Source organism: Netta rufina (assembly GCF_964035555.1).
Source record: "Netta rufina genome assembly, chromosome: 24".
Lineage (NCBI taxonomy): Eukaryota > Metazoa > Chordata > Aves > Anseriformes > Anatidae > Netta > Netta rufina.
In genome coordinates, this window is record NC_140148.1 from 198,119 (window position 1) to 210,864 (window position 12,746).

Sequence of the window (12,746 nt, forward strand, 5' to 3'; positions counted from 1 at the left end):
TGCCTGGGTGCTTCTGCTGGTGGATCCTACTCCTTTCTTTCCGCGCTTTGAATAATCAATAAATAAAAAGAAATAAAATGACGCAAACTAGCAGGAAAAGCTGCAGCCAGTCGCTTTGTCCGCGGATCCCCTTCAGTCCGGGCCACCTCGGAGGTTCCTCCTGCAAAGCCGCCGCGGGTCCGTTCCTCGCAGCCGCCGGGACCCACAAAGCAGCCCCGACGGCGGCCGCAGCTCCCGCCGCAGAGAAGCCCCCGAAGTAAACAGGCCCTTAACTTTCAACTTGGCCTTGACCTCCGGATTAAACCCGACCTTTCTGTGAAGAAGCACCGCGAGACGCGGGGGAGCTGCGGCCCCGTCGACAAATACTTAGCCGATCGTCGCGGCCGGCTTGTCCCAGCGCCCGAGTTGTGAGCGCTGGTTCAAAGCAAACGGGGAGAGGGCAGGGGCAGAGCATAAAAAGAGCGTCAAAGAAGGAGTACAGTCGTTAAACTACAGAAAGGGAAGAAAGGAGCTTTGAAATCGGAAAGGTGAAGGCTAAAAAGACAGGAGTTTTTTTTTTATTATTATTTTCTTTCCTCTGTTTGTTGTTGTTGGTGGTGGTGGTTGTTTGTTTGTTTGTTTGTTTTTCTTCTGGAAAAGAAAATCATCGGATTCAGCAAGACTCCGAGATTTTTAACAGAGAGCAAGAAGAGCCGAGCGAGGAGCCGAGGCTGGGGGTGCAGCTTTGCGCTGTGGTTCAGCTGTTTTCCTGCGAAACGCGGCGGGCAAGGACGCGGTGCAGGAGCGGATCTCGAAGAAACAGACCGGGACAATCCCTCTCGCAGATCTCCAGAGCTGAAAGGAGAGGTATGGGAGGAGGGAGGCAGCCTGCCGCAGCGAACGGGGCTTTTCCGCGTCGGGTTGGAAGTGATCGAGCCAGTCCTACCCCTCGTTTCGGCGAGAGCTGCCCCCGGGGCCGCAGCCCGGCCCCGGCAGGCTGAGGGCCCCTCACCCAGAGCCCCCAGACACATACACAGGTAGGAAGCCACAAGCCAGGGGCTTGTCAAGCCGGTGTTTTTCCATCGTGTCCATTTGGGCACCACCAAGTAGCTCCGGAACAGACACGGCGCAAGATTTACTTCCCACAAGCCTGGGGAGGTCCCTCCAGGAAAGCATTTCGGGCCCAGTAACGCTCCTATATGCCTGGCCCAGCATCACAATCCCTATTTCCTGACTTTTTTTCTGTCTCTGTGTGTGTAAGGCTGATGCAGCTCCTCCAGGAAGGATAATGATTTGGTGGCCTAAAGACATGGCAGAAGGAGCAGATTTTCTATTATTTGTTAATAAGCAAGGAGAAAATCTCGATTTCTTGAGTTGATCTCTTTGCAAGAAGGAAATAATCCAGAAACACTGCATGAACTCAACTGTTATTTGAGTAACTGTGGAGAAAAACAGAAACAGGAGGGAGAAATGAGGCTGTGTGTGTTTGTACTGTGTGTACAGGTGATGAAAAATGCATGTACCAAAAGATTTATTAATAGGCACTTATGCACAGGCCTCATCGTATTTACTCCAAACTTTTCCATGCTGATGTAATCCCTCACACTACATCCATCTGTCTTTACCCCTTCTTCCTGTCTCTCCACCTGTCTGTTACTCTGGGGCCCAAAGGGGTCTCTATATTATTTTTCCACCCTCTTTCCAAAACTCTTTCCCTTTGAGCTACTTAGCTGGGATCCACACTGGCCTGCAGACTAGGTCCAGTTCCATGCCAGCACTGTGCAAAGAGGCAATAGCTGTGTGTAAAGAGTTTTGTTTTGTTTTGTTTTGATTTCACTCTTTGCAGTTATTTTTATTTCTTCTTGTTTTTTCTGTCTGCATGGGAAAGATTGGGGTGGATATGCGTGACAATGGGACACAATCCCTGAGCATGAGTGGAGAGCAAGGCAGGGGCAGAAGGGAAGCCTTGTTCCACGGCAGTGCTGGTTCTCCACAGCCTCACGAAGAGCAAAGCTGAGGGCCCAAAGGGGTCCTCAGGTATCTCCAAGTCAGGCTGGAGTTTTTGCAAGGGCAGAAACTCTCGGACCTGAGTGGGAAGAAGGGGACACCTCGCTGATAGATGCCTTTAATCTAAGCCTGTATTTTTTCACCAGGATTGCTCCCCCTCACTGGTTTGATCCTCCCACTCCCCCCCCCTTAATTCCTCCCTCTACTTTTTTTTCGGGGGGGGGGCATGATGCAAGAGGCAAGTCCTGTGTACCCACCTGTCACGTGTTTGGGGGGTTCCTCCCGCCTTCTTCTATTGCAATAAAAGTATTTTCGCTATTTCTGCAGCCAGGGTTTATTAGGACTGGAGGGATTGGGGGGGGGAGGTGTTTTGTTTTTTTTCCTTCCTTCTCCGTCCTTTTCCCCCCGAGCAGCAGCCAATGAGGCAGGCCCTGGCCATTGCGTCAGGACAGCCCGGCGGGGAAGGGCAGCTCTCGGCAGCTCACAGCCTTTTAAAAAGATCCGGGGACCCCCCTCGGACAGCGCCCGGGTGCTGTCGAGCAGCTTCTCCCCATGCCCCGGCCCCCGCGCCGCCCCGCATGCAGCCTCCGGAGCCCCGCGCCCCCTCGGGCCTCGAGGGGCTCCTGGCAGCCGGGGGCTTCGCAGGCGGCCAAGGCAGGGGCCTGCCCCCCGCCCCGGCTCTCGGCGGCCCTTCGCCTCCCCCCGGGATGAACCCCAGCTACCCGGCGGAGGAGCCGGCCAAGCCGTGCCTGGCCGCCCCGCCGGGCCCCACAGCCCCGCCGGGCCCCGCCGCCTCCGCCCCGTTGCCCTACGGATACTTCGGCAGCGGCTACTATTCCTGCCGCGTCGCCCGCAGCGCCCTCAAAACTGGCCCGGCCCAGGGCCCCTTCCCCCCCGAGAAGTACCTGGACCCCCCCGCGGGCAGCGAGGACTTCCAGAGCCGCCCCGCGGAGTTCGCCTTCTACCCCAGCTACGGGGCCCCCTACCAGCCTGTCGCCGGGTACCTGGACGTGTCGGTGGTGCCGGGGCTGGGCGGCCCCGGGGAGGCACGGCATGAGACGCTGCTGCCCGTGGACGGTTACCACCAGCCTTGGGCTCTGGGCGGCAGCTGGAGCGGCCAGATGTGCTGCCCCAAAGAGCAGGGCCAGGCCGGGTACCTCCTGAAATCCGCCTTTGCAGGTAAAGTCCCTGGGCTGGAGCTGCGGAAGGGCTGGGAGCGGGGAGGTGTGGGGTGCTCGCCGTGCGTGCGGGTAGCTGGGATCACAGCTTCAAATAACCTCCTGGGGAGCTGCTGCTGCAGCTCCAGTAAAGCTTGTTCGTGAGCGATTCCACTCTAGTCGGTAGGCAGGCTTCAAAACCAGCAATTTAGATTAACACTGCTCTTTGCAACTCATCGCCCTCTCAGAACAGAGGCAATCGGTGATACAGTCCGGGTTCAGGAACGATCCGGGTAGCTGGGGGCCAGCCACAGTCCGCAAGCAACGGAACGGAGCTGGTTTAAAGGCTGGGTGTACGCGGTTCTGAGAATAGGAGGGCCATGCCCATGTCCCCCATCCGCTGCCCATGCCACGGCGGTGGGAGTGAACTTGCCCCGGTCCTGCTCGGCCGTTCACCGGCCCCGCGTTACGCGCTGAACCCGCGGAGCAAGTACGCGTTGAATCAGTGCACGTCACATCAGCTCTCTCACGTCGGTTGCTGTTACATGAAGTCGTGTCCCCTTCCCCCTCCCCCCAAAAAATAGTCAGATATGAATACATTTAGCGAAGAAAAAAGCTGACTTCCATTAGGAAATAAATTGTCAGGAGACAGGGAGGCTCGAGGGAAGAAATGGGGAGGCAGGGAAAAGGTGCAGCTGCTGTGAGGAAAAGCCGGTGGGAGAGGGGTGCCGGGGGCGAAGGGATGGGGATGCCCGCCCACCCAACCCCCGGTCCTGGCATCGCTCAGACCCGTCTCTCCCTGCGCCCAGACGCCACTACGCAGCTGCCCTCCGACGGCTGCTCCTTCCGCCGGGGACGCAAGAAGAGGGTCCCGTACAGCAAGGGGCAGCTGAAGGAGCTGGAGAAGGAGTACGCCAGCAGCAAATTCATCACCCGTGACAAAAGGAGGAAGATCGCCGCCGCCACCAACCTCACGGAGAGACAGATTACCATCTGGTTCCAGAACAGGCGGGTGAAAGAGAAGAAAGTCGTTGCCAAAATCAAAAGCAGCAGCACTCCGTGAGGACACGGCCACCCCGCACCGCAGCCCCGAAGAGTCCCCGTCTGCAAGGGGACTCCGGCTCCTTCAGCGGCGAGAGCGAGCGGCGCCCGGGGCGGGCCGCACCATCCCAGACGCCCGGCGCAGCTCGGGGCGTTGGGCACCGCTCGGTTCGACTCCCGAGGAGTTAAACCCAGCCTCCAATGAGGGCAACTTAAGAAGATACAACGTTCTTGCCCGGTCTGCATGCAGAGGGCCCACTCGCCTTACAACGTCGCTATAGATATCGTGCTCTCCATGTCCCACCGCTTTTGTTTGAACTGCATCGTCAGGGCGTTCAAAAAAAAAAAAAAAAAAAAAAATTAATTGCTTTAATTAACCCCAAACACGCAACTCCTGTCTTGCCTCCGTGCAGGAGCGGGCTGTCCGGGGGCGAAGGGGTGGGGAATTTCACAAGGAATTTGGTCTTTAGAGAAGAAAAGCTGTACTCAGAGCATAAAAATAAAATTTCCTTAACTACATGCAGAAGTATCAAAATGTGTGTGTATACTCCAGGTGTGTTACATAGAAACACACGTGATTTTTTTTTCATTGGTATAAACGTGCGGTTTTGCGTGAATGCACAGTACGTGTACAACATGTACACATACATACATTTATGAAGGCACGTAATACGTTTTGTGCTGTTATATATAAAATATACATATAGGTATGCACATATTTAGGATTATGCTTTATTTTACCTTTTATCATATATGATATTGGTGTTCGTGTGTTTATATATACCCAGATACCCAAACGTATGCACGTATATACATGCAATATAGTAACCAGCTATGTGGATATATATATATATATATATATATATATATATACACACGTGTTTGTATACGCACATATATACATACAGTTACATGTATGTTCGTGAATATATTTTGATACAGGTAAATGCAATTCGTATAATTTCATACATGATTTCGTTTGTGCATATATACATATATTTGTATCCACATTTTCCTTCTCTTAATAATGCAGAATTATAGCGATACGTTTCATAGCATGTCTGAGATAACCTTCGTATATTACTAAATAATATCGTTTAATATAAAGAAACTTCGTGATCGTTTACAACAGCATAAATAGGGTGGAAGTACTCAAACATGCTCTTTTCTCTGCACTTGTATTTTACGGCTTCGGGGAAGGGCTCAGTGCACGATTGCAAACCACGTACAGAATCTGTTCAATATCTCGGTGTTTAAAGGCAACGGAGTGCTGCCTTGGAGAGTCCCCGCAGCAGCATCGTGTTTAAGTCTGCTTGTAAACCCCAAAACAGCCTCTGAAAGGACGAATAAACTTCAAAACACCGTTACCACAACCCGCGTTTATTTTTATTTTTTAATTTTTTCCTTCCTTTTCTTTCACAGATTCGGAGCGTTAAGCCGCAGCGTGCCTTAATTAATGTCTATTTTAAGCAGCGATTTCGCCCGTTTCCAATAACACGTGTATTTAATACTGCAGGCAGGCGCAGGCTCCCACCAGGTCCCTGGCGGGGAGCAGGCCGGGGCCTGCCGCGCTCTCCCCGTTTTTGCGCGTTCCCCCCCGGTGTTTTCGCCCCGAGCCCCGCCGGAAAGTGGGGGGTGGGGGGAGGCGAACACGGGCGGGAGCCCCTCCGCCGTGACGTCACGGGGAGCGAGGAGGGGGAGCCAATGGCGCGCAGGGCAGCCCGGCCCCGGCCCCGGCTCTGGCACCGCAAAATAAAGGTGAAAAAGGAGCAAAACGGGTGAGACGCACGGCGGGGGCGCGGAAACGCTCAGGGAACGCCGCGGACGCACGAAGGCTTCTGCACTCGGCTGTAACGCTCCTCGGGCTTCGCACAGGGGCGCAGGCGCTGTCGTGCGGTGACCGACTACGCTTTGCTCTTCCCCATCCAGATTTTGCTCCGAATTGCTCTGTTTTGAACCAGTTGTGCCTTTTTTTTTTTTTAATTTATTTTTTACTTTTTAGTTTTGTTTTCCAGTTTCTGGCTGTGAGGGAGGGTCGGAGGTTCACCGACTCACGGCTGCACCCTCCGTTCCCGCCACTCTGGAAAGCGTCTCGAAGGGTTTGTTCTGCTTTCCTGAACGTGCTGGTTGATGAGAATCTCAAAAGTATCTTTTTCTTTAAGCCTGTATTACCGGCATGAATCTCTAGCCCTGATTTCCATGCCTCTGTAGAGGCCGTAGAGCAGAAGCGGCTTTAGCCGATAAGAAGTCCCTCGGATGTTCCCCAAAGAAAAACAAGTAATACAATAAAACAAAAAAGAAATCCATCTGTGATCTCCAATGGCCTGTACCTGCGAGTGACTTCAAAAGAAACCAGGTCTACTCAAGGGTTTGGAAATGGATTATCCTCTCAAAGCGCCCCTCTATTGCAAGTTAAGGGTTAATCCTTTTACAGACATGTATCTTTTTCCCATTCTTTTTTACAGCTGGAATCTTTCACTGATGTCCCAAAACGTGCACGGGAACGTGGTGGGTGGACCCCAGACACCTCCAGCCCTGTTAGGACACCTCCGCCTCCCTCTCCTCCTGGGGAAGTGCGCTGAGAGCAGGAGACATACCACCCCCTCCTCCCCGATCCCTGTCCTCCGCTCTGGCCCCGAATCCGAGGCGGAAAATACAGATGGGAAGGGGAGGAGGGAAGTCTCAGGGAGAGCTGTAAAACCTTTACGCGGCGGCCTCAGCAAAAGGCAAGAAAGTCTTGACATTCTCGTAAAACTCCGGGAAGGAGCCGCTGCCTGGGCCAGGTGAAGGCTCCTGGCCCCCTCCCTTTGCCATTGAACTTGAAAATCAGAAAACCTGGGGCAGAGCAACCCCAAAATCGGGGCAGAGCAGCCCTAGGAGGTCCAGGGTGGGCGGGGGCCACAGGTATGGTTTTAGTAGGAGCACTGTTTTTAAAACGCGGTTGTTGGAGAAGCACCCTCATCCACCGGCCCGCTCCAAGGTGCTTCTCAGCAGGTGAGCTGTGCCGAGCCCGGTTCCGCAGGGTCTGCGAGTATGGCATCCTTCTGCTTCCCCTTTCCCTTTCTCTTCCCCTTCCCCCTTTTTTTTTTTTTTTTTTTAGTCAACTTAAAATGTAACACAGATACACCCATGAACAAGCAAAAGATAGAAATAGTGGGGAAGCGTCTTCCAAGTCCTTCCTTCATGCCTCCTCCTCTTTCCCCCAGCCTTTGACTCCTTTCTTTTGTTCAAGTTCATTCCCATTGCACAAAGTGTCTGGACTTTTTTTTTTTTTTCCCCTTCAAAGGATTTTGTCATTGAACTTGAGCCCACGTTGTAAACATTCTTGGGTCTTACAAGCATCTTGATGAGATGTCATTAACAAGGACCTCAGACTGCTCTGTGCATTTCCCTGCTTCTCCTTTATGCAGCTCATAACAGAATCCTATCTAAACCTCATGACAGAATCAAAGGTGCGATTTTTACATCCTGACTCCTTTTCTTTCCTAATCCGAGTCCAAAAATAAAATACAATGTAAAAGGAATCTTCGGAATTTCTGAGTCTCTCTTTTTTCCCCCATCTCTCTGTCTCTCTTTCCTATTTTGTACTGTTTTTCAAACACGAAGACGATGTGACTTCCTAGTGAATGTGCCGCTGTACACCATCATGCATTTTCACATCTGTACACAAAACAGGAAAATTTTCATTGTACTTGCACCCAATAAAAATAAGATAAAATTCGTTATTACAAAGCAGTGTCAGGAAATGCCATTTCGATAAATTATACTGTTACACTCTGTACAAAAGCAAAATATTATTAAGTTTATACTAGAATCGCCTTTATCCTTCTCTGTTAGATGGCTTAATTGCCTTACATAAAAGAAAATAAAATGAAACAGGTTTATTGTCTGCAAGCAAACTCAACAATGATGAGTCTCACGCCACTGTGGAAGAGACACTACAATAAAATATTTCCTAAACAGCTACTAAACCTCCCTTCTCGTTAGAGTTCTTGCTCTAATATAGAGAAGCCAGGTTCTTGCTCTAATATAGAGAAGCCAGCTTCCAAGTGAGAAATATTTCGATTTTCGAAGCTGAAATTCAATGTAGTCATGGTTTTGGAATTGTTTTTTGTTAAATAGTACTCAAAACCATTTCATTCCCACCGAAGAGAGCCGTGTGCTGAATGTTAATGTACACTTTAGAACTGTGAAATATATGCCTTATAGATCCATGTACGATTTTCTGTTGCAATAAAAAGGAGGAGAAAAGGGGGCTCTTTTCAATTCCTTTGAAGCACAACCTTTTCTTTATTTCCGTCTGCTCTGCAGCATGATGGCTAAACACATTTTTTGCTGTAAAGGGGGAGAGATGAACAAGCAGGAAACCTTGTCTCCACTACCTATTTGCATTTCGCCGCATGTCCGCGGAAGAGCGCGAGGTAAAGCACCATGCTCGGGAAAGCGGCTCCTCGCCTGCGGCCGCTCCGCGCTCAGGCTGCACCACTGCCTTCACAGAATCGCCGCCGGTTTGGGTGCAGGCGGGACCGCAGCGCAAGAAAGAGGCGATTCCTGCTGCTCTCGGCCGTCCTGCGGGGAGGGAGGAGAAATCCGAGCCCGGCAGAGAGCCGAGGGCGAGAAACACGATTTATTCTTTTCGCACCGCAAACGTGTTCTCCGATCTAACGGGAACGTGGGATCCCAGGTCGCCGGGAGCGGCTGCGGCCCCCAGGCTGGAAAAAATCACTTTTGAAGCAGAATTTTACACAGAAAGAGTAGAGCCCTAGCTGTGTCTGCGCTCACCTTGTACGTGTCTCCCGTCCCTTTGAACAATTTGCAGCTCAACAACTTTGTCCATTATCTGTAGGTTTTCGTTTGGTTGATTTTAATCTTTAACTTCCAAGGCTATCTGAGATTTGATTATTGTGATTATTATTATTATTATTATTATTATTATTATTATTATTATTATTATTATTATTTATTAATTAATATGAGAACATGCCCATTTGCTTTTATTTTTATTAGCAAGAAATAAAACCTTTCTTCACAGCCACAAGAAGGGTAATAACTAATGAAGAAAAATATGTAGAAATCAGTGCATCGGTTGGTATGAGACTGCAGTTTTTTGTTGTCGTTTTGCACGGAGAAGGAAAAGAAAGTCCCGGCTGTGCTTATCTTCAATTTCACAAAGCAACAAAACCAACCAAATGAAAGGATCTGTTGCATTGTTATCAGGTAAATTAAATGCAGGAGATTAATCATGCATAAGACCAGGCAGCTTTCAAACACCTTGTGGGATATGGGGCTTCTAGCATTGTCCTTTAGCACCCATGCAGCTGCAATTGTCATAGTAAACGTGGCTGTAAATAACCAAGGTTGCTAAGACAGTCATTGCTCACCTGAAGTGCTGTTGGCAGACAAAAGAGAGGAGAAAAGCATTTCTGACTTGGAAAATTTCAGTAGGAAAAGTCTACCTGGAAGAAATCTGCTACTGAAAAAACTTGTCTTTAATCCACTAAAATAGCTATATGCCTTCATCCTGCCCCACCCCCAACAAATTAGTGAAGTGCTTTAAATTTCCTTTGACTTTAGCAGTCACTGGGTCAGGTGCCTGCATAAACATTCATATCTGCACACTAAGCCCAGAACCAATTTTTATGAAGTTTATCAGAAACAAAAACATTTCATATTTTCTTAAGAAAAAAATAAAGAGTAAGAATGCCAAAGACAAAACAAAACAAACAAACAAAAAAAAACAATACATTTTGGTTTTCATCATTTTTTTACATGAAACAGGGAAGATGAGAAGTGGAATGTCATTAAATTATGTTAAATATCATTTTTCCTGTACCGAGAAATGTTTGAAACCACTGGGGCTCATTCAGTGATGAACTCTGGAAGCATCAGCTTTCAGCAGTACAAGTTCTTTAAAATGGGGTACATTTTGAGAGCAACACATGCAACCAGAACAGGGCATGACAGAGATCTGCAGACACTGAGTGACTGAGTCACTATTACCCACCTACCATTTCCAATCAGTCTAGATTGCACCTCAGTTTGGGATGAAATTTCGGAGCACCCCATCCTTTGTCCAAGTTAGAAGGTCTAAATATGCACTAAAAAGCCAGGAGTTGTGAGAGGTAAAGCTCATTTGGCCTTGATGAGGTCAAGGGTGAGCCTTTCTTTTTGTCATGTGGCCTTGGTGCAGCATGTCCCTCCAGCTCTCTCTTTAAGCTCCAGGCTTATGCTGATGTGGAAAAAACAGCTATTATCCTGAAGTTCACATGAAAAAATCTGCAGTCTCCTGCATCGGTTTAAGTTCAAAGCAACCTCTCCAGGTTTAGTGCAGAGGAGACTGGGAACATGATTTCATGCACATTTGCAAGCAAAGAAGTAGAGCCTTTCCACAGCATGAAAGTTATGATAGCTTCTCCTATTTGTCAGTCCACAATATCTCTTGGTTTACATTGCTGAAACACTGACCTAATAACGCTGCAGCTCCACTGAGGATGGAGTTGGTGCTTCTTTCAGTGCAAACAGAAGTGCTTCTTTCAGACAACAGAGATTTTCTCCTACAATTAATTTCTGTCTCTCTTCTCTCCATCTGTCCTGTGCAAGCAGTGGCCTGTTAAGGCAATGTCTTTCAGATGGACAAGAGATTAGTGACCTGCAGTAGCCAAAGTAGCATATGCCCATGTGTTTTTCCATATGTGCACCCAGAAACAATCCCCAAAGGCCTGTGAAGATGAGACTGAGCCAGACAGTTGAGAAAGAGGTGGAAATTCATGACTTCATATTTTAATTCACCAAGAAAATTTGTCTTGGTATAAGATGAGGAATTTGATCATGGTTTTGGGATGTTCAGAAACCTGGAACAATGGAACATAAGACAGGATGAACTCCATGAAGGTCAAGGAGTCTGATGTATTTAGAACATGCAGGAGCCTACTGCCTGTGAGCCAGTCTGTACAGTACACAAGCAGCAAGTTCAGCACCCTCAGACATACTGTGTGGTACAAGATCTTTTTGTGCCGGGGGTTTCCAAGCAGTTTTTCTGCTTGGAAAAAGGGGCAGTTTCCTGCCCCTCCTCTCTCCAACACTAACTTCCCCCACCTGAACTTGAAGGGCTTCATAGCAAACAGATTGCAATCCACAGTCTACTGGATCCAGTGGCACAAGCAGTTGGGCAGGGCTAGCCGCCAGGACCATTTGCTGGGCTATTGCTTCTACTGGTGTCAAACAAACACAAAGTGTAGATCAGCTGTTGGGTGAAACGCATTTACTGGCCCATGTTTTCAGGTCTACAGTATTCCTAAAGCGTCTGTGTGAAATCTTGGATGCTTGTGCTGAGAGTATACAAGTTACTGATTGAGAACACAGCATGTAAACAGCCTGAATGTTTTTGGCTTATGGATATTTTTTTGGAATTTAATGCACCACCAGCACCTTCACCTATATGTAAAAAAAAAAAAAAAAAAAAAAAAGCAGCAACAGGGAATTTAATCATTAGAAACAATATGTAAACTGATGTGCTTGATTAAATTTAACAATGTGTGTAAAGCCATAAAGGCTAGTGCTGAGTTAGAAGAGACAGGCAGGTGCTTCTTGTTAAAATTCTTCTCTTGAATTACATATCAGGTTAGGGTGAGTTTCCTGTCATTTGAAGGATCACCCTGCTTGCAACATCCATCCATCTATGCATAGATTTTATAATAGTCAATTTTAAAACAGTACTTAACATCTCCATATTTCTTAAATATTTCAACTACTGACATTTTTCTTTTCTTTGTCTGCTTGTCCCAGTTTTCAAAATATTTTCCTGAAAAAGATCTGATTCTTATTTATAAAACTCTGAATAATTGTTGTGTTCTAAGTTCTCATTCCAAGAAGTCAAGCATCAGAATTTAGCACTGACATAGCTTCAGCATATTTTTCCAAAACCCAAGGAAGTAAACTTCCAGTCTCCAGCATTTCACAGCAGCACGTTTGCCCAGCCCTGGTCCCTTCACCTCCATGAGAGGAGGAATGACAGTTAAAAGAGAAAGTGCTTTTGTGTAAACAGGGAAACAAACACTGTCGTGTTGCAGCTCCTCAGACATAAGGTTTTTGCAAGCGAAGGAAGGTCAGTAGTGATTTTATGGCAATCCTTGGTTAAAGTATGTTACCATCTCTGATAAGGCCTCCTGTTTTTCTCTTCCAGTTTTCATGAAACCCCTTTCTCCTTAATCCTGAATAACTCATAACCTACAAGGGTTTTCAAAGAAACATGAAAGTTTGTACACAGCAGCAAACATGCCACAGGTACAGAGTCTCTTGTACTGACCACAGAACTGGCATCTAAATAAATGTTTACATAAAAATCACACACCTTAATCTTTATGATACCTTATGGCTCTGTCTACGGGCTGTCCAGGTGATCCAAGGCTAGGGTCACTGATGTGCATCCTGCTCTCACGAACAGTCTATTGCACTTCTAGGGGGAAGCATAAGCCTGGCCATGGCACCTGAGCACAAACCCAGACACTTGTCTGTCCAGATGGACTGGGCATGGCTGGATCCAAGAACACTGCTGCCCTCTGC

The 12,746-nt window shown here is 48.3% G+C and overlaps 1 protein-coding gene across 1 annotated transcript; it reads left to right on the forward strand.

Annotated features, from left to right (window-relative positions):
• Window positions 1–2,405: 2,405 nt before the first annotated feature.
• HOXB13 (homeobox B13) lies at window positions 2,406–4,206 on the forward strand (the record flags this gene model as incomplete). The annotated part of the gene is made up of 2 exons (XM_084301090.1): window positions 2,406–3,165; window positions 3,953–4,206. The coding sequence occupies 2 exons, from the start codon at window positions 2,406–2,408 to the stop codon at window positions 4,204–4,206; spliced, it is 1,014 nt and encodes a 337-aa protein (XP_084157216.1).
• Window positions 4,207–12,746: the final 8,540 nt, after the last annotated feature.